Source organism: Alosa alosa, chromosome 11, assembly GCF_017589495.1.
Source record: "Alosa alosa isolate M-15738 ecotype Scorff River chromosome 11, AALO_Geno_1.1, whole genome shotgun sequence".
In the NCBI taxonomy this organism is placed as follows: domain Eukaryota; kingdom Metazoa; phylum Chordata; class Actinopteri; order Clupeiformes; family Clupeidae; genus Alosa; species Alosa alosa.
The window spans coordinates 13,496,748-13,518,302 of NC_063199.1; the positions used below are offsets into that span (position 1 = coordinate 13,496,748).

The 21,555-nt window shown below is 42.7% G+C and overlaps 1 protein-coding gene across 2 annotated transcripts; it reads left to right on the forward strand.

The window, feature by feature from the left end:
* Nucleotides 1–594: 594 nt before the first annotated feature.
* Nucleotides 595–21,163, forward strand: nr1h4 (nuclear receptor subfamily 1, group H, member 4). 2 transcript variants are annotated; one of them, XM_048258084.1, is made up of 10 exons: nt 595–742; nt 4,207–4,402; nt 5,891–6,271; nt 9,686–9,826; nt 12,294–12,436; nt 12,816–12,914; nt 13,190–13,289; nt 16,997–17,143; nt 19,774–19,887; nt 20,900–21,163. In XM_048258084.1, exons 2-10 carry the CDS (start codon nt 4,306–4,308, stop codon nt 21,136–21,138), a joined length of 1,461 nt encoding a protein of 486 aa, XP_048114041.1. In that variant the 5' UTR covers nt 595–742; nt 4,207–4,305; the 3' UTR covers nt 21,139–21,163. The 2 variants fall into 2 exon arrangements, with proteins under 2 accessions (XP_048114041.1, XP_048114042.1); XM_048258085.1 differs by lacking the exons at nt 595–742; nt 4,207–4,402 and adding an exon at nt 4,860–5,141.
* Nucleotides 21,164–21,555: the final 392 nt, after the last annotated feature.

The window sequence follows — 21,555 nt, forward strand, 5'->3', positions numbered from 1 at the left end:
TGCATGTTCAAGGCACCCGCGACTCTAACCAGCCTCCACCTGTCCTCCATCAGACACCATGCTTTGATCTTCGTGCTGACAAGAGATATCATACAGCAAACAGATTTTGGTTTGGATCAAAGTGAATTACGCTGTGCCAGTACTGTATACCTGTGTGCTAATTGGTACTTGAGATATTCCATAATGAACTGTAAATTAACTTTCTATTTAGTTTTTCAATTAATTGCCAGTCACATGGTGAAAGCATAATACTAGAATACTATAGTGATGGTTGATAAAATAAGCATGATAAGCATGTCAAAATAAGATGAATAAACAAATTCAAATAAGACTACAGTTTATGTGTGAGTATATGCGTTTATTTTTATATTGTGTGTAGGTCTATATGAGTGTAGGAGTAGGATGCTAGCATTCTTATCAGGCCTCCAGGGAATCATTAGGGTGTCCCTCTTTCCAAAATCTTTTTTTGCGGAGGTGGGGGCTGGTGATGGCCATTAGCACTGGGAGATGGAGGGCGGGCAGTGCATTTGTGAAGAGCGCAGATAGTTTAATTAATAACCACTGTCCCCTCTCGCCATGACCCCAGTTCGGCTGTGGTCTGTAGCAGCCCCAGACTACAGAGGAGAGATGCCTATTTGCAAATATTAATGGTGTGGCTTAAACGTGGATCTGAGAAGCCACCAGCGGAGGCCATTTTTACAGCAAAAGAGGAACTGTGGAACTCAAATGACAGGAGAACAAGGTGAGCATGTGGAATTCATGATGTTCATGGGGCTGCTCGGGCCCAGCGCTGCCTGTGGACTTGTTAGCGGAGAGGGGGATACGGACTCCGCTCGGAGGGTCTTTTTTCATTTCGCGTCAGGGTCTGCTTGCACTCCAGGGAAATTAAACAGGCTGAATTTCCTCTCTCAGAGATTAGATTTATGGCACAAATGTGTAGCTGTGATTTAGGATTCTCCAAGCCCGTGGCCTACAACTCTACTATGGTGTACCAGAGTCAGCAGGAAAATATTAAAGACCCCCCACCACCAGCACCACAACTTTTAACCATAAGTCTTTTGTAATAGCCTACTAAGTATTTCTAATAGAAAAGCACCTTGTCATGTCTCTGCCAATTGATAGGGTGACAGTGTTCAGGGGCTGCTGGATTGGCTCCAAGTGCAGCTACTCGTTTTAACTTGTTTTGTCATGTTATCAGGACTGGTCGGGGGACCTTGTGAGCACTGTTTTAGCAGTAGGGTTGTTTATTATAGATTGTTGATATACATTACAGGTTTTTATGTATTTAGATGACATATTATTGATATAGGTATGATTCTTCTGTGTAGTTGCAGTGTTGTCAGTGAATGCTGTCCAAGAACAACATTTCTAGTGTCCTCCCTTTGTTAAGCATGGCAAATTGGTGGGCTGACAGATGTATTAGGACTACTCATCTTTATGCTGTAAAATCACATAACTTAACAGTACAAAACAAAACATTAACCTACATGTAGGCAAACAGTAAACAGTAAATTATGCAGTGTGTTTAATCGAACAGCTGAGGTACTTGCCCAGTGTTGCTGTCACACGGGTGGTATGGTGGGGTCTGGTATGTCATGTCGAGAAGGCCATGAGGGGGGTGGTTGGGTTTGGGGTTGACAAACAGTGATAGGAGAGGAGGCTCCAGGCTGGCCACCCATGGTGTGTCATAATATCACACACAACCACCACGGACGCCGATCTTGAATACAGAAGTGTAGTGTAGGCTACACAGCTGAATATTTTGTGCCAGCAATGCAATACAAGCCATTTAGACGATGTATGTGGGAAGTTGCCCTCTACTACAGAAAGCTCCTGGTTGTAATGAACACGTCTGTTTCTCTGCCTTGTTAGCTTTGAGTGTGCTGTGGTGGAAATCCTATCTATGGACCCACTTACATCCATTGGCTCGTCAGGAACAAACGCCTATCATGAGTACGGAAAAGGGTGTAATTTGTACCATCCTATGTTCCCCTTCACTGAATTGAAGTCAGGAAGTACTAGGCTTACAGGCGTGTCGTGTGTGGAGGCAACCTGTCACCTAATGCTTTGTGCAGCCTCATCACCAAAGGCTTAAGGAGTTAAGACTCTCTGAGTCCAGCCTGAGAGTGAGACCTGTTGGCTGGGCCAAGCTGACCCTCAGGGCCAGGTCATCAGAGCCTAACTGTCCAGCAATTGGTGCAATGGCTCAACATGGAGGCATGCCTGGACATCATATCATACAACAGTTACCGCCAGTCTAACTATTTATGTATTTACTTTATTTTATCTACTAATGTTGTGCCTACGGCTGAACCACAGCCGTGGGTACATCCAGGGTGCGATTTGTAGGGGGGGATGGTGAGGATTTCCCCCCTCTGGTTTTCCTATCCCTACCTCTGCTAAATTATTTTTATCGTCGGGGGGACAACATTTATCCCCCTCTGCCCACCATTGATTAATGTTACTTCATATAAGTAAAGCGCTGCAACGTGAGAACAGTCTAGTAGGCTAGCCTACATAATAATCTGACATCAGAAACGCACCGTCACCATCAGCACTGATGCTGCTGACACAGTGGCTGCGTGATAATTTGGCCTTGATCGTGCAGGACATTTCAGAATGTCGAGTGTGTAATCCATCATAAATGGCTAGGTTCAATGGAAAAGTTAGCTGGACAAATTAAAGAAAACGAGAAGGATTCAGTAAAGCATAATAATGTTTTAGAACCTTCAAAATTAGAAAACTGATGCAACTGAGATGGAGGACAACTGCACGTAGAGTAGAACGTAGGCCTATTGTCCGAAGGAACCTACATTAAATGAGGAGATATTTGCTGAATGTCACAAAAATAAATTGCTTGGCATCGCTTATTCAATGGCTCTCTAACGAAACATCTGTAGTTTGCGGAGGACCAACGAGAAAGCACTCGTTTGATAAATCAGCCAGTAGTAGACAAATAACTTTTAGAAATAATCTGTACTGCAAAAACGAATGTTGGTGGGTATTTAAACTATCTAGCGGGTGTTTTAACAGCTGCAAGAAATAGAAGCTTCATGGTCTTTATGTTCTGGTTCGTAAATTATTTTCATAAAACTTCAAGTTGCCCTATAACTTTACTCTCCAAACTCTTCACTGCACTGTAGGCAATTAGCCTAACTGACAGTATGATAGGCTATTTATTTTCTGTAGGCTACAATAAACACATGTATTCTTTCAACTTTTGCAATATTACACACTTGGCTACTGAACGCAAATCAGCAGAGAGAATGCACGTAGCCTACGCAGCGTGTAGCGCAATGTGTAGGCTATTTGGTTACCAACTAACACTGTTAGCCAATTCACTAACTTAGGACTTCAGTGCCATCATATACAACGTTTTTTTACACAACAAATACAGAAAGTATGGAGGCAGCAAAAGTAGAGAAGTCATTTCAGATGGGGCAAGAACAAAGTGAATTTGTATGCTTGTCAAAACGTAGTCCTACCCTGCATTAGAGGAGCTGATCATCATACCAAGCACACTCGCTGTTTAAAGTCATACACCACGGTAAACTAAAACTAAAATGTTACAAAGGTGGCAAAAATAATAAAGGGTATTATTAGCCATGACATTATGAATCGTTCGTTCATTTTTTTTTTTTTTTTTTGGGGTTACAAACTTATTCAAAATCATCCACCCCTCTGATTTTTACTCAAATCGCACCCTGGGTACATCCTTATCAACCCCAATCTCACTCGTGCCATATTGCTTAAATACACTGTTAAGACCAAAGGTCACAAACCTATACAGGGTCTGAATTAGGTCAAAAGCAAATGGTTAGTTGAGGGTAAATCCCATTGGAAATCATGGACACATGGACATTATATACATTATACAAAGTCAATAAAAGTCGATATGAGTGTTAATAATAATAAATGGTATGATAAATAGTATTATAAATATATGTTTCATATTTTATATATTTTAAAGGTATATTTATAAAGTATATACTGTATTTATATTGTTTTAAATGTTATATTCATATTATACATTTTACATGTTATGACAATATGGTGGACCATGGTGAGATTATGGTACAATAGATGATGCAAGATGTGTTTTTTTGTTTGTAGTAGAGTATCACTCTCAGTATAGTGCTGTTACATGCAGGTCTACATGCCTTTATCATTCTTCTAATTGCTTTAATCATTTGTTCTGTCTTTCAGGATCCTTGGATATTTAAGATCTCTCCCAGACCTCTTTTATCTTCAAGCTCCCAGACGGATAGTTGTTTTTTCCTCTGCACTGAACCTGAAGTTTTCTGAATGAATGACTGGGTGGGCCCAGATGTCAACGTGGTGGGGCCACTGCAGGTGCCAACCAGCGATGGCTTCTGTCTCTCAGAGAGTTCCCACTTCTTTGGTTAGTGACTCCCCATCCCTTTAAAATCGTTCATCCGGAACTGAATGACTGCCCACCCCTTTAAACTCTTTCATCCTGTATTGTTCTATGTGAGTCGTAGTTTCGTATGCCTGAGACAGGGCGATGCCTGAAATAGGTGGTATTATACAATTTCATAGTGTGATGTTAGTGGAAAAATACTTGCTAAGTAATACTGTGTACTGGTGCAAAGTTCAAGTCTGCATTTGAAGAGTAAATGATGAAATACTAATATACAACACTCACAGGAATAAAGTAATTGATGCCTAGAGCTAGGAGTAGCCATAATGTCCTGATACTGTGTTGGAGAACTGACTGGAGCCTCCCTCATCTGGTCAGGCCACTGACTCTATCAAAGGCTCTATCTTTTAGAAAAGCCACACCTGTCTCAAAATCGCACCAGTAGACAGAGCCTTGTCACAGTGTAAGGTCCTTTGGCGGGGAACAAGCCAACCACCTGTGACAACGCACAAAAATGTGACTTATCAAGTTAATGAGCAACCATGGCAACCTTTGGTCCCCTTGGCACTCTTGAGGTAGGCAACAAAGTGCTTCACAGAAGCTGATCTTCTCTTCGGGGTAGTGGATCTTCTCCTGTGCCATGGAATAGGCTGAGCTTGGGTTGTCAGAGCCACTGGATTGAACAGGGGCTGGATATATTTTCTCCTTCCTTGCTGGGGTCACCTTGAGATGGCCATGGTCCAAGAGAAGTCCCAAGGAGGTCAGTGGCGGCACCCGAAGCCTGGTGGACATGCAGTTCAGTGTGTCTATGCAGTTCAGTGTGTCTATTGTAGTCTGATCAGATGTCGGGTCAATGACCATTCGTGAGCATGATTAATAGTAGAGGGAGAAACCACTGTGACATGTTATGGTTATGGTTATGATTATGGTTGCTTAGCAAGACGCTGTTGTCCAAAGCAACTAACAGAATATGAATATTAAAATAGTAAAAACATGTCTTTGGTTTATAACCTTACTATGATTAGAAACAATCAGTGTTTCTCCTGAAATATGAAAGCTCCATTGATTGTTTTGATCCATTTTCTGAAGAGAGATAACTGGATTACACTTACTTGAATTCACGGTAACAACATACCGGTATCTTCAATATATTACGTTTTAAAATTGATGCTAACTGTTACCTGTACATTAACTGTCATTTGAGTATTTGTTGATGTTTTAACTGGACATCAGGTAAATGTTCAGGTTTGACTTTGTAATGGCCATACTAATCAGTCTCTTGCAACAGTTCCTTACAGACAGCAGTGTCAGTAGCAAAGATTATGTAAGAGCCAAGACATCGCAATTCTGTGTGAGGTGGAAGAATTCAAATATTTTAAGGGCTTATTTCGTAATATGTCTCCACTAGAGGTGAACAATGGCGTTTGCATCGCAGCATTCACTAGAAACATTCAAACCCAAGTGATCTCTACTCTGTGCTGACTGCTGCTTTCTTGTGTTCCATCTCAGATATACTGGCAGAGCAGAGCAGCCCTCTTCTACAGGACCCCGAAGGGCTTCCTTTCACGTGCTATCCCAGCATGCAATACCCCACCATGGAGCCCACAATGTCGTCCCCTTCGTACTACTCTAGTCAGCACTACTACCCACCATACAGCTCAGAGGACTGGTACTCTCCGCCCAGCCTGTATGAACTGAGGAAGGGGCCCCTGGAGGGGGCCAGCTTTGAGGCTGAGATGGAGGAGAGCTCTGTGCTGGTGCCCAGCGTGTGCAAGAGGGCCCGACACACATCCCATCCTGGCAGGGTCAAAGGGGAGGAGCTGTGCGTGGTGTGTGGAGATAAGGCCTCTGGGTATCACTACAATGCACTCACCTGTGAAGGCTGCAAAGGTAAGGCCTGAGCTCATCTCCTGAAGTGGTCACGTTCAACATACTCTTACACAACCAAAAATCTCTAAAAAAAAACAGTAATAATCATGTAATGATGTAAAAATAGTGGGATTGATAAGAGCTGATGTGATAACATGTTATAAAAGGGCACTGAGAGAATGCAGATCTCGGTCAAACACAACATCTCACAATGTTGAGACTCTTTGTTCTGCATCTCGATCCGGATCTGCCATCATCCCTCCAAGTTTCATAATAATTGGCCAGGTAGTTTTTTGCATGATCCTGCTTATAGAAGGACAAACAAACCAACAAATGAGAATAAAAACCAACTTGGTCTCATTAGCGAAACGTTCCCCTGGGAACGTTTTCGCAAACCCAGCCAAACATACCACCAGGTACATTTCTGAGGTGCAAACTAGCCAGCGGGGGTGCTAAAGAGAGACATTTAGACGTTGTTTACTACAGTTAGTAGCCTGACGAGCCAGACCCACATTAAAATGTAGGGTCTGGGCACTCACCGTTCGCAGTGCTCAGTCCGAGGGGCGGGATAATCAGTTGTCTTTCAAATTCCCTCTGCCGCCAATAGGACAGCGCAGCGCTATGAGTCCCATCGTTTCCCACCAGCGAACTGGTTGGCTAGTTCAAGCGTTTGCCTACTTAATAAAAGCTTAACTTCGTGTCACACTGTTCGCCAGCAGCAACATCCATCTTATTTGTAGCAGGGATTTCAAGCCAAACCGTTTGCAACTCTGCCATCAATCATTATGTTAAGCCCACCCTATGACTCTATACCGCGATTTCATTGGCCTGATTAAGTTTCGATTTCTGGAGCTCACAAGTCAACGGAGAGTTAGACTAGCCCTGGCAGCAAATGTAATTTGTGGCCACTAGGGGCGCGTCTAGATTTCTAGGCTATACAGTTACTGTAGGTCTGGTCAAACTAAATTGTAGCTTACACAAGCTCAGCAGTATTCTTTGGTTACCAAACCAAAGTTTTGGATTAATAGTGCCTATATCTCGCTACGTTTTACAAAATATAAGGGCACAAACCCTGAGCTGCCGTCTATGAGCAGGGCAGTCATGGCCTACTGGTTAGGGCTTCGGACTTGTAACCGGAGAGTTGGCGGTTCGAACCCCGACCAGTAGGCATGGCTGAAGTGCCCTTGAGCAAGGCACCTAACCCCTCACTGCTCCCCGAGCGCCGCTGTTGTTGCAGGCAGCTCACTGTGCCGGCATTAGTGTGTGCTGAGTGTGTTTCACTAATTAACGGATTGGGATAAATGCAGAGACCAAATTTCCCTCACGGGATAAAAAGAGTATATATACTTATAGGCTACTTACTATGAGTTAGCTGCCACATCTTGTTTTTTTTGCGAGCAACCCGGGGGATTTGTCAACACGCAATTGTCAACACGCTCGACTTCCGCTCCGAGGTGCAGCTGTTCGCTGGTTCGAATACAGCCGTGTGCTGAGTCTGGTCTTCGTGCGTTGTGTTGAATTGCACGGCTCGGCCCTGCACACAGCCGAATTCAAACCCTGGTGGTACGTTTGGCTGGGTTTGCGAAAACGTTCCCAGGGGAACGTTTCGATAATGAGACCAATGCAAAAAACACAACTTCTTTGGCATAGCATAATTAGCTAGATTAAGGGTAACGGTGTCTAGAGTAGGTCTTTTTAGAGAAGTCCATGGTTGGCCCTGAGTGCCTGTCATGCCAGATGGCATCAAGAATGCATGAGCAGAGGTTTCCATTCACACTCCCTCCCAACACACTTCACATATTTGATGGTGCAGAGCCATGTGGAGATACAAAAGGAGAGATTATAAGCTTGCAATTCAAAAGACAAGATGGACATACAAGAAGGGGACCTGGAAACTCACCCATTGTCCCATTGTGTATGAGACCCATAGATTTGATGCAACTTAGAAAGCAATAATAATTGCTCCAATATTAACTTTCACGAGGACGTTTTCATGCAGAGGGATGACATCTGACCGTTGTCCTATTTGTAGCCGTGGCAAAATGCGCGCGTCACCGTGCGCGACTGCAAGTGTAATTCCACCTGTGCGTGGGAACAAAGGCTGGAGGGCAGCCTCGGGGCCCGGTGTCCTCTGAGCTGCGGGCTTGGCCGACTCCATGCGTCCTGTTCGGCCCGCCAGGCTCGGGTTCCCTCTCGGCTTTCTGCTGAATAAAGGCGCGGGCAACCAGAGCCACGCTGCACCATGCAAACTTAATGTGTGTCATTGTGTTCAGCACCCTACGCTAGAATGTGTAATTACCTGTGCCTCAACTATTTTTTGAGTCTGTGTGTGTGTGTGTGTGTGTGTATTTGTGCATGTGTGTGTGTGTGTTTGTGTGTGTGTGTGTGTGTGTGATTGGGGGCGATGTGACGTAAGCTATTGCCACTAGAACCTCTGACATGAATTTGGTGTTGTGATTGTGCTGGGGCTAAGTATCTCACTGAGGGCAGTAAATGTTGTGGTGCTGTGCTGTAGTTTATCATTCAAAATTACCCTAGGTAATATCCTGGGCAGCTGTACTGTAGTTCCTTATTAACTTAATGTGAGGCTGAAAGTGACACATTTTCAAAGGCATCTACAGTACCTTACACAATTACCAACCATGTCAGTGACACCATGAGACTGATGTTTATTCACATCTGGAAATGTTTGATTAGGTATCTGCAATTCAGATGCAAATACAAATTTCCATAGGAGTCTAATGGCATAAAGAACAGGAGAACAGACTCCGAATTTTTTTTTCATCCTAATAAAAGATTATGTCTTTCTATCGACCTTTTGTCCCATATTTCAAACAGTATTAATCACCATAAAGTAATAAAGTATGGATGCCTGGGGTGAGAGTGCACATGGCTAAGTTATGTATTTCTCACTGATTAATGTCAACTCTAGCAGTCATCACAGTTCTGATTAATGGTTCAGTGTTGTGAATACAATCACAGGTCATGTTGAGAATTTACTTTCCTGCTGGCTATATTGAGAATTTATATCAGATCTCAGTTGTTCATGTAACAGTGAGATTACAATCTTCTGACCTATGCAAGATGAGGGAGCAAACTGAGGTTGAGGACATTTTTACAACTACTGTAGGAGCCCATAATACCACAACTTGCAGATGTGCACAAAAAACAAACCCAAAATAATCATCTGTGTGGCTCTTTAATGTGAAACATGATATTACATAATGATATGCAAGAAATTAAACAAATATCACTAGCACGTTATGATATCCAGTAGTGGTCACCAGTATCAAATTACCTGTTAATGTTGCATTTAATATCATTCTAACAATATCCTTTAATATCCATGTGTGTGTGTGTGTGTGTGTGTGTGTTAGTGTCTATGTCTGTCTGCACGGTTTTGTGATATTTGCTCATGATAACCTCTGCTCACAGGCTTCTTTAGGAGAAGCATCACAAAGAACGCTGTGTACAAGTGCAAGAGCGGTGGCAACTGTGAAATGGACATGTACATGCGCAGGAAGTGCCAGGAATGCCGACTCCGGAAGTGCAAAGAGATGGGAATGCTGGCAGAGTGTGAGTACACATGCCCTGGAACACTAGCACACTTTTGTGGTGATGTGTAAGTACGTTGGCATCCTGTGTTTATGGTTTTACTGTAAGTTATGCTTGTACTGTACCATTGTACTGTAAACAGCATGACTGCTGGGGTATGGATCTTTAGTTCAGCTATGGTGTTGTTCATTGGCTGCTGGCATACACGCCTTTTCTGTATTAGGATAATCTGAGAAAAAGTGAGCTGATGCTTGGAAAGATGGAAACAGTTGGCAAAGTACCAGGCCCCGTGCCAAGGGGCAAGGGGTCTTTTAGTGTTTACTTTCTTTTTTGGAGCAGCATCTATTTGCTTGTCTGTGTGTGTGTGTGTGTGTGTGTGTGTGTGTGTGTGTGTGTGTGTGTGTGTGTGTGTGTGTGTGTGTGTGTGTGTGTGTGTGCGTGTGCACGCTTTCCAGGAAAAGAACATAACAAAAGACAAAAAGAAATGCTCTGCTTTAGTACCAGGAAAAAGCCACTATCTGTTAAAATAATGATATGTTATGTGATATTAGTCCTGCGTCAGTGGAGTGTAGATCTGGGATCACCACTGACCTGGCCATCTTGGGCCAAACTCCTCTTGTAATTTGGATGGGTTTAAAGCCACACTGTGCAACAATTCACCTCTTTTGAGAGAGGTTTACATAGGCAATTAATTTTTGTGTCAAATGAATGAAGAATGAAGATGGTGTGGTATATGGCATACAAGACATAAATAGAACAAAAGACATGCAAGCAAGCTTTATCAGTGCTAATTGCGCTATCGATGGAGTTCACAGGGTTTTTGTGAGCCTCTTTAGTTGTTGGTTCTTTTTCTGAGATCTGATGAAAAGGCGTAACATTTTACTCCACTGAAAGCGTACTACGCTAATTTTTTAAAACTTTTTAGTTCAAGTGGTGTGATGCAATGAAAACACTTTGGCAGGTTTGTAAGGAATTGTGCAGAATTGTATGTTAGGATCTGTTTAACTGAGGTTTAGGCTAGCTTCACTGTTGAGTTAAATTGCATAAACTGTTTATTGCTAGAACCTCAACAGAGCAGTTAATGAGCTATGTGTGCTGCATCATCTGATCATGTGTAATATGGGGTGTAGTCTGGAATAGAGCGTGTGGATTGTGCTTTGACGTGGTATGGTGCATGTTAAGATTCCTATTTCCCTGTCTTCAAAGATGTCAGGCAGTCATGCAATAAATTCTTGAAAAAATGCCTACATGCCTCCTTTGAACAGCATTGTGTATTGGCAACACACATATGCACACACATATGCATGTGCATACCACACACACATTTTTTTATAACTCAATGGCATCCGATCTTCTTTGCACACAAGTGTGTTTGTGTGTGTGTGTGTGTGTGTGTGTGTGTGTGTGTGTGTGTGTGTGTGTGTGTGCACGCCACAGAGTGAGCTCATTTCTTATTCTGTTGTGAATGCCACTGAGATGCAGCCTGTCACACAACACTCAATGGAAAGGTCCTGCCATTGTTGTTCCTGAAGGGATGATCTGGCTGGAGAGACTGAGGGAAGGTGAGAGTAGGATGGGGGATGAGAGAGTCGGGGTGGGAGGAGGTCAGGTTGGGTGGTAGGCTCAAGGAGGAATTCATTAAAGGGCAAAGACACTCGGTATACATTAGCAGGCCCAACCCCATCTTACTGAATAAAATACACACACAAACCCACATATGCACTAACTCACCCAGTTCCCTTATACTTATACACTTACACTTGCTCTTTTGGCTGAGGCTTACATTTGGGCTGCATGCTAGCCCAAATGTATGGAAATTAATAAAACTGGAGGAAAGTAGAGGAATTTTGAGCAGGCATTTGACAGAGGTGGAGGAGGGTGAGTTTGTGTGTGTGTGTGTGTGTGTGTGTGTGTGTGTGTGTGTGTGTGTGTGTGTGTGTGTGTTGGGGGTGCTGTGGGGCAGAGGGAGTCCTCCTGAGCTCCTGTTGCTCATGCATAGTGTATGGAGGTGTTTATAAATATTGTAGGCAGCAGGCATTTACAAACCTGTCTGTTGGCACTTTACAGTGAGTCAGGTCTGAGAGTATTTTCATGAGGTTGTGAAGGCTTGTGTTTCTTTGAGATAATAAACCATGGTTCCCCATTGTCAAAAATATTTTACCCTAATATCATTTAACAATTTATCATGTCTGCAGTATAGTACTGTAATTCATCAAACATGAAATTCAAATATGTCCCAAAGGAACTGATATCTGTCATATATTCTTGCCATTGACTTAGTCAGAGATATTTTGCTTTCCACTGCTTGAATCTGGTTTGATACCTCATCACTTAGAATTATGGAAAGTCTACTGCTACTTATTATCACTGTACCATCAGAAATCACATCCAGCATGTTAAGGGCGTTAAAGGTAACTTCCCTTGGTGCAGTATTTTCTGTTTACTCAAGACAGTTATGGCACTCATAATTATGGGTTGTCTTTTTCAGGTTTGCTAACAGAGATACAGTGCAAGTCCAAAAGGCTCAGAAAAAACACAAAGAGCTCTCCGGGGGAGTCGGCAGGGGATGACCCAGAGGGAGCGGACTGTGGCGACACCAAACAGGTCACCTCCACCACCAGACTCCCAAAGGTGATCCAACCTCTGCTTTTTTTTCACATTGAGGACACGTGCGTAGTCAGATTCGGGAAATTCACAGGAAGTTACATCAACATGTTGCTAAATGTCTGGCTTGAAAACATGCTGCCTTAAACCACATGTTATCAGTAGAGTGTGTAGGGGCGACTCAATGTGTTGATCCAGGTCACTCATTTTATATGTGAGAAGTTGGCAAGCACAGCAGTATGCTCAGGTTTTACGATAGTTGAGTGGTGTCATTCATATCTCAAGGATAGCGCTCAAACCGTTGTGTAATATTCGACCTGTTTGTGTTGGAACTAGAAATGAGACAACCATGGGGATGTTCAGTAGTATGATGCCACTGTGTGACTTGGTTTGTATTGATCTTCAGGAAAAAGTGGAACTCAGTCAAGAAGAACAGGCCCTCCTAAATTACATTGTTGATGCTTACAATAAACATCGAATTCCTCCAGATATGGCAAAGCAACTGGTATGTGGTTTTCCTTTGTGCAATTGGTAAAGTGCAGATTAAATCTCCAGTGCCTCCTGTCTTGAGTCTTTAAACAATAATAGTGTTACAAACATCAAGGAATACAATTCCTTTGTGCCACAGGAGTGTTGGCCTTCCAACTGAAGGCAGTAAAAGTCATTCCTCTGCCACTGTTCTCAGGGCTTATGTAACTTCCCTTATTGCTCCATTGAGCGGTAAAATATTGTCTCACCTTTTCTCTCTAACTAATCTCCCTCTCCCCACACCTGTCTCAGCTCCAGGAGCAGTTCAACGCAGAAGAGAACTTCCAGCTACTCACAGAAATGGCTACAAGCCATGTCCAAGTGTTGGTGGAATTCACCAAAAACATTCCAGGTTTGGAAGCCTTTAGTTGTATTCAAACCTGCTATCTATGTATCATCACCTGTGCCACTAATGGAAAAAAACTCAATATGCATGTAGACTAATGTATAGCTAAAGGAGTGTATTTCACCACAAACTCATTTTGGCTTTTCAATGTCCTAACATTTTCAATCACATGTGGCTTTATGGGCCACAGCCATGGCAAATGCAAAAACTACACTAACATACTTTGACAGACCACCGTTAGGGGAAAATGTTCATAAGCTGAACGTTCTTCCCACGGTTCTTTGATTATATTTTCCCTGAATCTTTAAACAGCAGACAAAGATAACTTGGTCCATCCATTCAGCATTGATAGTTGACAAACAAGACTAAAGTGATTGTGTTCTTGCTTTGTATTTTATAGATTACATTTTTGCTATTTTGCCATGTGATATGCTCCAATGTGCACGTTTGAACATGTTTATAGCACAAGCACTAATGTGATAGCAGGGATACCAACTTTGGTGTTTGGCTGGAGTGAGATTTTGTAAAGTCATAGTGTGAGCGCACAGCAATTTTCTTTTCTAACCCTAATTTTAAAAATGTCTGTCTGCTGTGCATAATCTCTGATTAATGTAAAAAAAACAAAGAAAAAAGTTTCTTTAAAATGTATAATTAATTCATTGATTGCACGGTTTTTCACCCTTTTCCGAGGCCAGGGGCGGTTTTAGCAACTTGGAGGCCCTGGGCAAAGGACAATTAGGAGATTGTGCATGACATGAACAGATGAAATTAACAGTAAAAAACAATAACAAAGATTGTTTGAAATGATTACAATTGAGGGTGGTTGGTTGTGTGTGTGTGTGTGTGTGTGTGTGTGTGTGTGTGAGCTAAATAATCACGGTTATTGCCTATTTTGCGTTGTGATTAAAATGTGCTGACTTTTTCTAAACCTACCACCAATGTTGGACAGAACTCACAACCGGCCTGTCCTGGCCAGTAGCAACAAAACTAAAGTTGAACAGAACAGGGCCCACTTCCCCGATAACGACGGAGACACGCTCTTAAGAGGGTTTTCTACAATTCATCTTACGATCGCTCGTTTGGTATTTCCGACTGTTTCCCGAACATGCTCGTATCGTGAACGCGCATGCACTGCTCTTAAGATGCTCTTAAGGGGAGCTGTCCACGTTAATAGTTCTGAAATATCCTCTTATTTGACGGTGATGTCAGGTGACTGCACGTCACAGCTATAGGCCTACCATTTAAACTTCGGATCTACACATTAATTCACATCAATACGAAAATAGAAACACTTTGACATCTGCATGTAAGCATCCCAAGTAGGTTATATACCACACAGAGACATAAATAATTGTAATTATTTTAAGATTAGATTGTTGCACCATGCAATATTTTTAAAAGCGGTGCCACTTAAGAACACGTTTGGACGATAAAGAAAGAAGTCGAGTAAGAAAGAGAGAGGAAATGTGTAGGCTTAGATTTTGATGCAGTAGGCTACAGACTAAACCACATGTTGCTTTCTCTGCTTTTTACCTCATAGGCCTAATAAAATATTCACATACATAACGATAATGGCAGCGTCTCGTTTCATAACTTGATTGCATTTTGTCCGCTTTTCATCACATTATTATGCCCATTAAATGTAGGCTATTTTGCACGCTAAAATCTGATTCATCACAGGTAAACACAATAAAGAATGGGAACGTAAAATGGATTATGTATTCTAAGTTGTAATTCCTCTGTATGTCCTGTTGGTGACCTCAGTGAGAAGTACTGTTAAGACGCTCTTAGCCGGTAACGAGTACTCTGGAGCACTCGTAGATCTACGAGTGTTTTCACGACGCTCTTTAAGATACCGATGGTTTCGGGAAACAGTCGGCAAATCTTAAGACGTTCGTGAAGAGGGACTTTACGCTCTTAGGCTTAAGATGCTTTCGGGGAAGTGGGCCCACTTCCCCGAAAGCATCTTAAGCCCTGGGCCCACTTCCCCGAAAGCATCTTAAGCCTAAGAGCGTCGTAAAGCATCGTGAAAACCCTCGTAGATCTACGAGTGCTCCAGAGTACTGCTTACGGGCCACGAGCCGCCTTAACAGTACTCTCTCACTGAGGTCACCAACAGGACATACAGAGGAATTACAACTTAGAATACATAATCCATTTTACGTTCCCATTCTTTATTGTGTTTACCTGTGATGAATCAGATTTTAGCGTGCAAAATAGCCTACATTTAATGGGCATAATAATGTGATGAAAAGCGGACAAAAATGCAATCAAGTTATGAAACGAGACGTTGCCAGAATAGTTTGACATTATCTTTGCTAAGTGAATATTTTATTAGGCCTATGAGGTAACAAGCAGAGAAAGCAACATGTGGTTTAGTCTGTAGCCTACTGCATCAAAATCTAAGCCTACACATTTCTCTCTTCTTACTCGACTTTTTTCTTATCTTCAAACGTGTTCTTAAGTGGCACCGCGAAAAGTTATTGCATGGTGCAACAATCTAATCTTAAAATAATTACAATTATTTATGTCTCTGTGTGGTATATAACCTACTTGGGATGCTTACATGCAGATGTCAAAGTGTTTCTATTTTCTTGTTGATGTGAATTAATGTGTAGATCCGAAGTTTAAATGGTAGGCCTATAGCTGTGACGTGCAGTCACCTGACATCACCGTCAAATCAGAGGATATTTCAGAACTATTAACGTGGACAGCTCCCCTTAAGAGCATCTTAAGAGCAGTGCATGCGCGTTCACGCTACGAGCATGTTCGGGAAACAGTCGGAAAAACCAAACGTAAGATGAATCGTAGAAAACCCTCTTAAGAGCGTGTCTCCGTCGTTATCGGGGAAGTGGGCCCAGCGTTAGTGTCATAAAAGTGGTGTGGCTCCTTTAAGATACAATGGAGCTATCCAACTTTATCGATACTGTAGCCTACATCATATAATTTTAATATTTACAGATGGATATATTTATAATTTATTTTCTATTTGGCCTCTTATTTAATCATGCATTGACCAATTTAAGCACAACTCAGTTTTAAGACACTTAAATGGGCCTACATGAATGCTTAGCATTTTGTGAAAATTAATCATTATGGCTATGCATTGATAAACTCCATGAGCTGTATATCCTCTGATTTTAATATTTACAGATATATAAGCGATTTAAGCACAGCTCAGTTTTAAGAAACTGAAAGCCCAAAGTTGGAGACCATGTCGAAATTTGCTACAATTTCAAAACAGGATTACACTGAAACAGTTTATTGTACATGGAATGCATTACACCTTTGTTTTGGGTAAGGTCTGCTGTCTGATATATGGTTTGTCACGTGTTGAGCGAAGAGTTCGTCAGATATTCCACCTAGATTAATTGAGATGAGCGCAGAGCTGAATGATATGATTAGGCCCTATTTCTTGAAAATAGAAGCCTATCTATGCCTTAAACTCGTCTGCCGTCATTTAGAAACAATAAGCTGTGGTCTAGTCTAGTCATCAACAGAAAATGAACGGATTGGAAAAAAAGAAGAATGGATTTGGCGTGACATTTCTTGCGTGAGAGCGTGAGATTGATACTGAAAGCGTGTGTCTCTGGTGTGACGCCAGATGCGTGAGAGTTGGCAATCCTGCACGTGAGGGCACTGAATGTAAAGACACTGGCAACAAAGTGGTGTACAACATGGATGCTAATTGCATTTCCTCTTGTGATTGTCAGGTTTTCAGAGCTTGGACCATGAGGACCAGATTGCGCTCCTGAAGGGCTCTGCAGTGGAGGCCATGTTTCTGCGCTCAGCCCAGGTCTTCACGCGGAAACTCCCGCAAGGACACACAGAGGTGCTGGAGGAGCGGATCCGCAAGAGTGGTATGACCTGAACACACACGAACAGACTGTAGGCTACTAAATTATTTTAGCACAGCTCAGAGTGCAGCAGTTTTTCCACACACTGACTCCAGAAACTGTCAACTTTTCTGACTGGGCTATAGCCTACCTACATCATCAAGCATCAGTCTGTTTGCATGGTAAACCGATTGGTGGTTTGACACTTTAAGGTTAGTCATAAATGATTCAATCTCTTACTCGAATAAATGTGACAGGAATTAAAGTCCTGGCTGTACAGTGGTGTGTGTTACACTGGTGGAAGCACACTGCAGACTCCTGCAGGCTCAATTTCAGCGCAGAGTGGCAACATCACTCTTACACAACATCCTTAGAAATGGCTTCAGACCTGGGGTTGTGTGGCCAATGAGAACTGCACGGTCCTGTGATTTTGAGAAGGTGAATGACATGCAATGACGCATGAATACAGACAGAGGTCGAATGGTGACAACTGATGTCATTATACACTATAAAATTAACCATGAAGAGGATGCAATGGAATTCTCATGAAAATATAATGACAAAACATCTCGGTGAAGCCTTCATTTAGCAAACTAGCATTGATAAAGGCAAACTATTTCCCCAACGTGCTGTGCACAGACACCCACAGGTTCTAAACACACACATACACAATACATGCTCTACATTGAATTCTGTGTAGTTTTATTGCTATAGAGTGTGATTGTGATCAGGTTTATGTTTAATGGATCGAAGGGGGAGTGGAGGTGGGCATATGCCTTAATCCAGTCCAGGAGACAGAAAAGGCTTTTGCCACCGTGTGCCAAATCTACACGTGTGCTGCCTGTGCCCCCCATTACGGCTGTTACCTCTCCCCATTATGCACTTCTGTATTTGACTTATGGCTACATCTAAAAAATGTTGAGCTCAAGACTTTTAACTGAAGGCTGCGAGTATCAAATATCAGAAATATTTGGGAAACTGAATATGTTTATTTAACGTCCCACTGTCAACCCTGTGCTATCAGGTTGATGCAGCTGAATGGAAGGTGAGTGTGTGAGTGTGTGTGTGTGTGTGTGTGTGTGTGTGGGGGGTTGTGTGTTTTGAACACGTCACTCTATTCCTCTGGTGAAGAGAAAGGCCAGCCTGGGGAGGAATGAGAGGCACTGTCTAAAGAAGCTTTTGTTCTCTATCTAAACATCAAGGGGCTATTGTCCTGCCATCTTTCTTGGTCTTGGTCTCCCCTGTCCACTTATGACATTTCTCCCGACTGAGAGCCCTGTGATGTCAAAACACTCAAGCTTCTTTCTTTTCATCCCCTGACTATTTGTTTATTTTTCACAAGAAAGTGACAGGTGTCAAAATTGGGATCTGGTTTGCCTTAATCTTTCTGAGGAGTTCAAGCATATTTTATTTTTCATTTCAAGGACATCTCCAATTTGTTAATACTTTTGACCCATCTGACTGTCGGTGTGGTGATAGGTTGGTCTTGGTGAGGATCTCCCACTGGAGCCCACGGGTCAGTTGACCTCATCCCTACCCAGAGCACAGAGACGTTGAGAGCTGTGTCTCTCAGATGAGATTGTCCATCACAGCACCGCTGCTTTGCATAATAAAAAGATCCAGCCGTGAGCAAAATAACAGTAATGATATCAGTGAGGATGATACAGACCTCAAACAAAACCAGAGGGTGGGACCCTCTGAGCCATCGTTTCAATGGCCTCAGTTGGGTAGGTTTCAAAAGGATTTTAATGGCTGGGTCTGAGCAATCATGGGTGGTGGCGGGAAACAAAAACATAGTCTAGCATTAAGCATGATGTTCCATATACTGTAATATCACAACAGGAGGTTATGATGTAATTTGGTGACAAAAATGACAGAACAGACTGAGACTTTTAGAGCTAGTGAGAACTACTTTGTATTACAAGAATGAGATATGGATAAATATTTAAATTAATATATAATTTTATTTTCTCAACACAGTGGGTCCCATTTAATTTCATGTGTGTAGAAAAACAAGGCAGAGACAAGGAAGACAACACTGCCACCTTGTGGTGAAATAGACTAATCACTACCACTCTAGATTCAAAGATGTCCTTGTGGAAATAACTGCTTGCATTCATGCCCAGCGGCCAGAGGTGGAAAAATCCAGTCATACCATGTATCTGTGCCATACTTAAACCAGCTGATTCTAATTAGCACAACTATTCAGCCAGGTAGAGCAGCTAATTGGTGAGATCACCTGTGTTAAGTGCACAATACATGGTTGGACATTTACCTTCTAAAGCTGGACTTTTCCACCTCTGCCAGCGTCTTACTGATTCCTGAATTTTCAGAGAAAATGTATTGGACTGACCCCTCAGTGTGCAATGGTCACATACTCAGGAAACATGTTGTTTCCTGGTAGACCATAATAAGAAAACCACAGGGTGGAAACCTTCATCTTAATATAACATTTTCTAATAAGTAAATATAACTAACAAAGGATCCTTGAAATATTAATAATTTAGCATAATTCTCCGATATACATTACAGTTCCAGGTAATGATTAATCCAGGTAATGATCCTGATGGGAAAGCATTTCCTCATTGCTCTGCCTCACGCGTCTCCAGTCAGCCGTGTCTAATGGCACTTCCCTCTCCCTCTCTGTTCCCTAGGGATCTCCGAGGAGTTCATCACGCCCATGTTCAACTTTTACAAGAGCATCGGGGAGCTGCAGATGCTCCAGGAGGAACACGCTCTCCTCACCGCAATCACCATCCTCACACCAGGTCAGCCCAAAGCCATGTCAAAATCACCATGCTCACACCAGGTCAGCCCATAGCCATGTCAAAATCACCATCCTTACACCAGGTCAGCCCATAGCCATGTCAAAATCACCATCCTCACACCAGGTCAGCCCATAGCCATGTAAAAATCAACACCTTTCCAGTGAACCAAATATTCTCGGGATCAGTATTATCTAACAATCAGAATCAAAATAGAATAGTTGTGAATTTTAGAATATCTTTTTGATTTACATAACATTCATCTAATTTCATTAGTTATTAATGCTGGTTAACTGACTCTCTAAATTGCTACACCTCTGGTATGCTGGCATGTGATGCATGATTACAGTAAAACATTATCTTGTTGAAATGACTGATGGTTAAATTTACACCCATGGCATTACTACAGTGGAGAGCAGCACTGCAATGTTGTGGAGCTGCCTCTTGTTGTTTCTATAAGAAAGATTAAAATAAAGTTTTTAAGTATTTAGTATTTAAGTTTTAAAGTAAATCAGCTTTCTAGGCCAAGGATACTTGCGTATACAAGGTATTTGGTCTCTGCATTTATCCCATCCGTGAATTAGTGAACTCACAGAGCACACAGTGAACACACAGTGAGGTGAAGCACACACTAACCCGGAGCAGTGAGCTGCCTTGCTACAGCGGCGCTCAGGGAGCAGTGAGAGGCCAGCCGCCTTGCTCAAGGGCACTTCAGCCATTCCTACTGGTCGGGGATCGAACCGGCAACCCTATGGTTACAAGCCCGAAGCCCTAACCAGTAGGCCATGGCTGCCCACAAAACTGTCATATCTCTTAGATAACAGGAAGACAAAGGAATGAATACCAGACAAATTCAGAGCAGACAAAAGGGCAAGAAAGCCTACTGTTCCACAGATCATGAACATGCACTGATGGTCTTTTGGAGTGTTTCACTGGCAGTAGAGTTCTTATGCATCACAAGTTCAGCTCTGCTAGATACTGTTTCATAGCGATAACATTTTCCTTTTCCCCCCAGAGCGGCCGTACGTGAGGGACCAGCCGGCGGTGGAGCGGCTCCAGGAGACCATGCTGGAGGTGCTGAGGAAGTTCTGCAAGCTGCAGCACTCGCAGGAGCCGCAGCACTTTGCCCGTCTGCTGGGCCGCCTGACGGAGCTGCGTACCCTCAACCACCACCACGCCGAGATGCTCACCTCCTGGCGCATGAGCGACCACAAGTTCACACCGCTTCTCTGCGAGATCTGGGACGTGCAGTGACCATGGACAGCCAGTAGGGGGAGGGATGGGGAGCGAGAGGGGGGGGGCGAGGATTCAGATAGATGGAGAGAAGAAAAAAAAGAGAGAGAGGGAGAGAAACAGGGAAGCAGATATACATATTGTGGAAGAAACAGATAGGCTATTGGAAGAAAGAAGAGGAGGATGGGAGGAGATGCAACTGTCTCAGCAGAAAAACTTTACACTAAAACGGGAAATGGAAATGCATTGGCTGGCGGTCAGTGGGAATGACTTGTGCTGTCACTACATGCTACTTGTACTATAGGCTACAGCAAGAAAAAACATTTAAGATAGTTATTACAAAAATTAGTTTTTATAGTGATAAAAAGGCCCCTTGTTCTGGAAGTAATGGTCTCTTATTAAATATGTTTGACTAGACTGTTTCGCATCAATATCTGT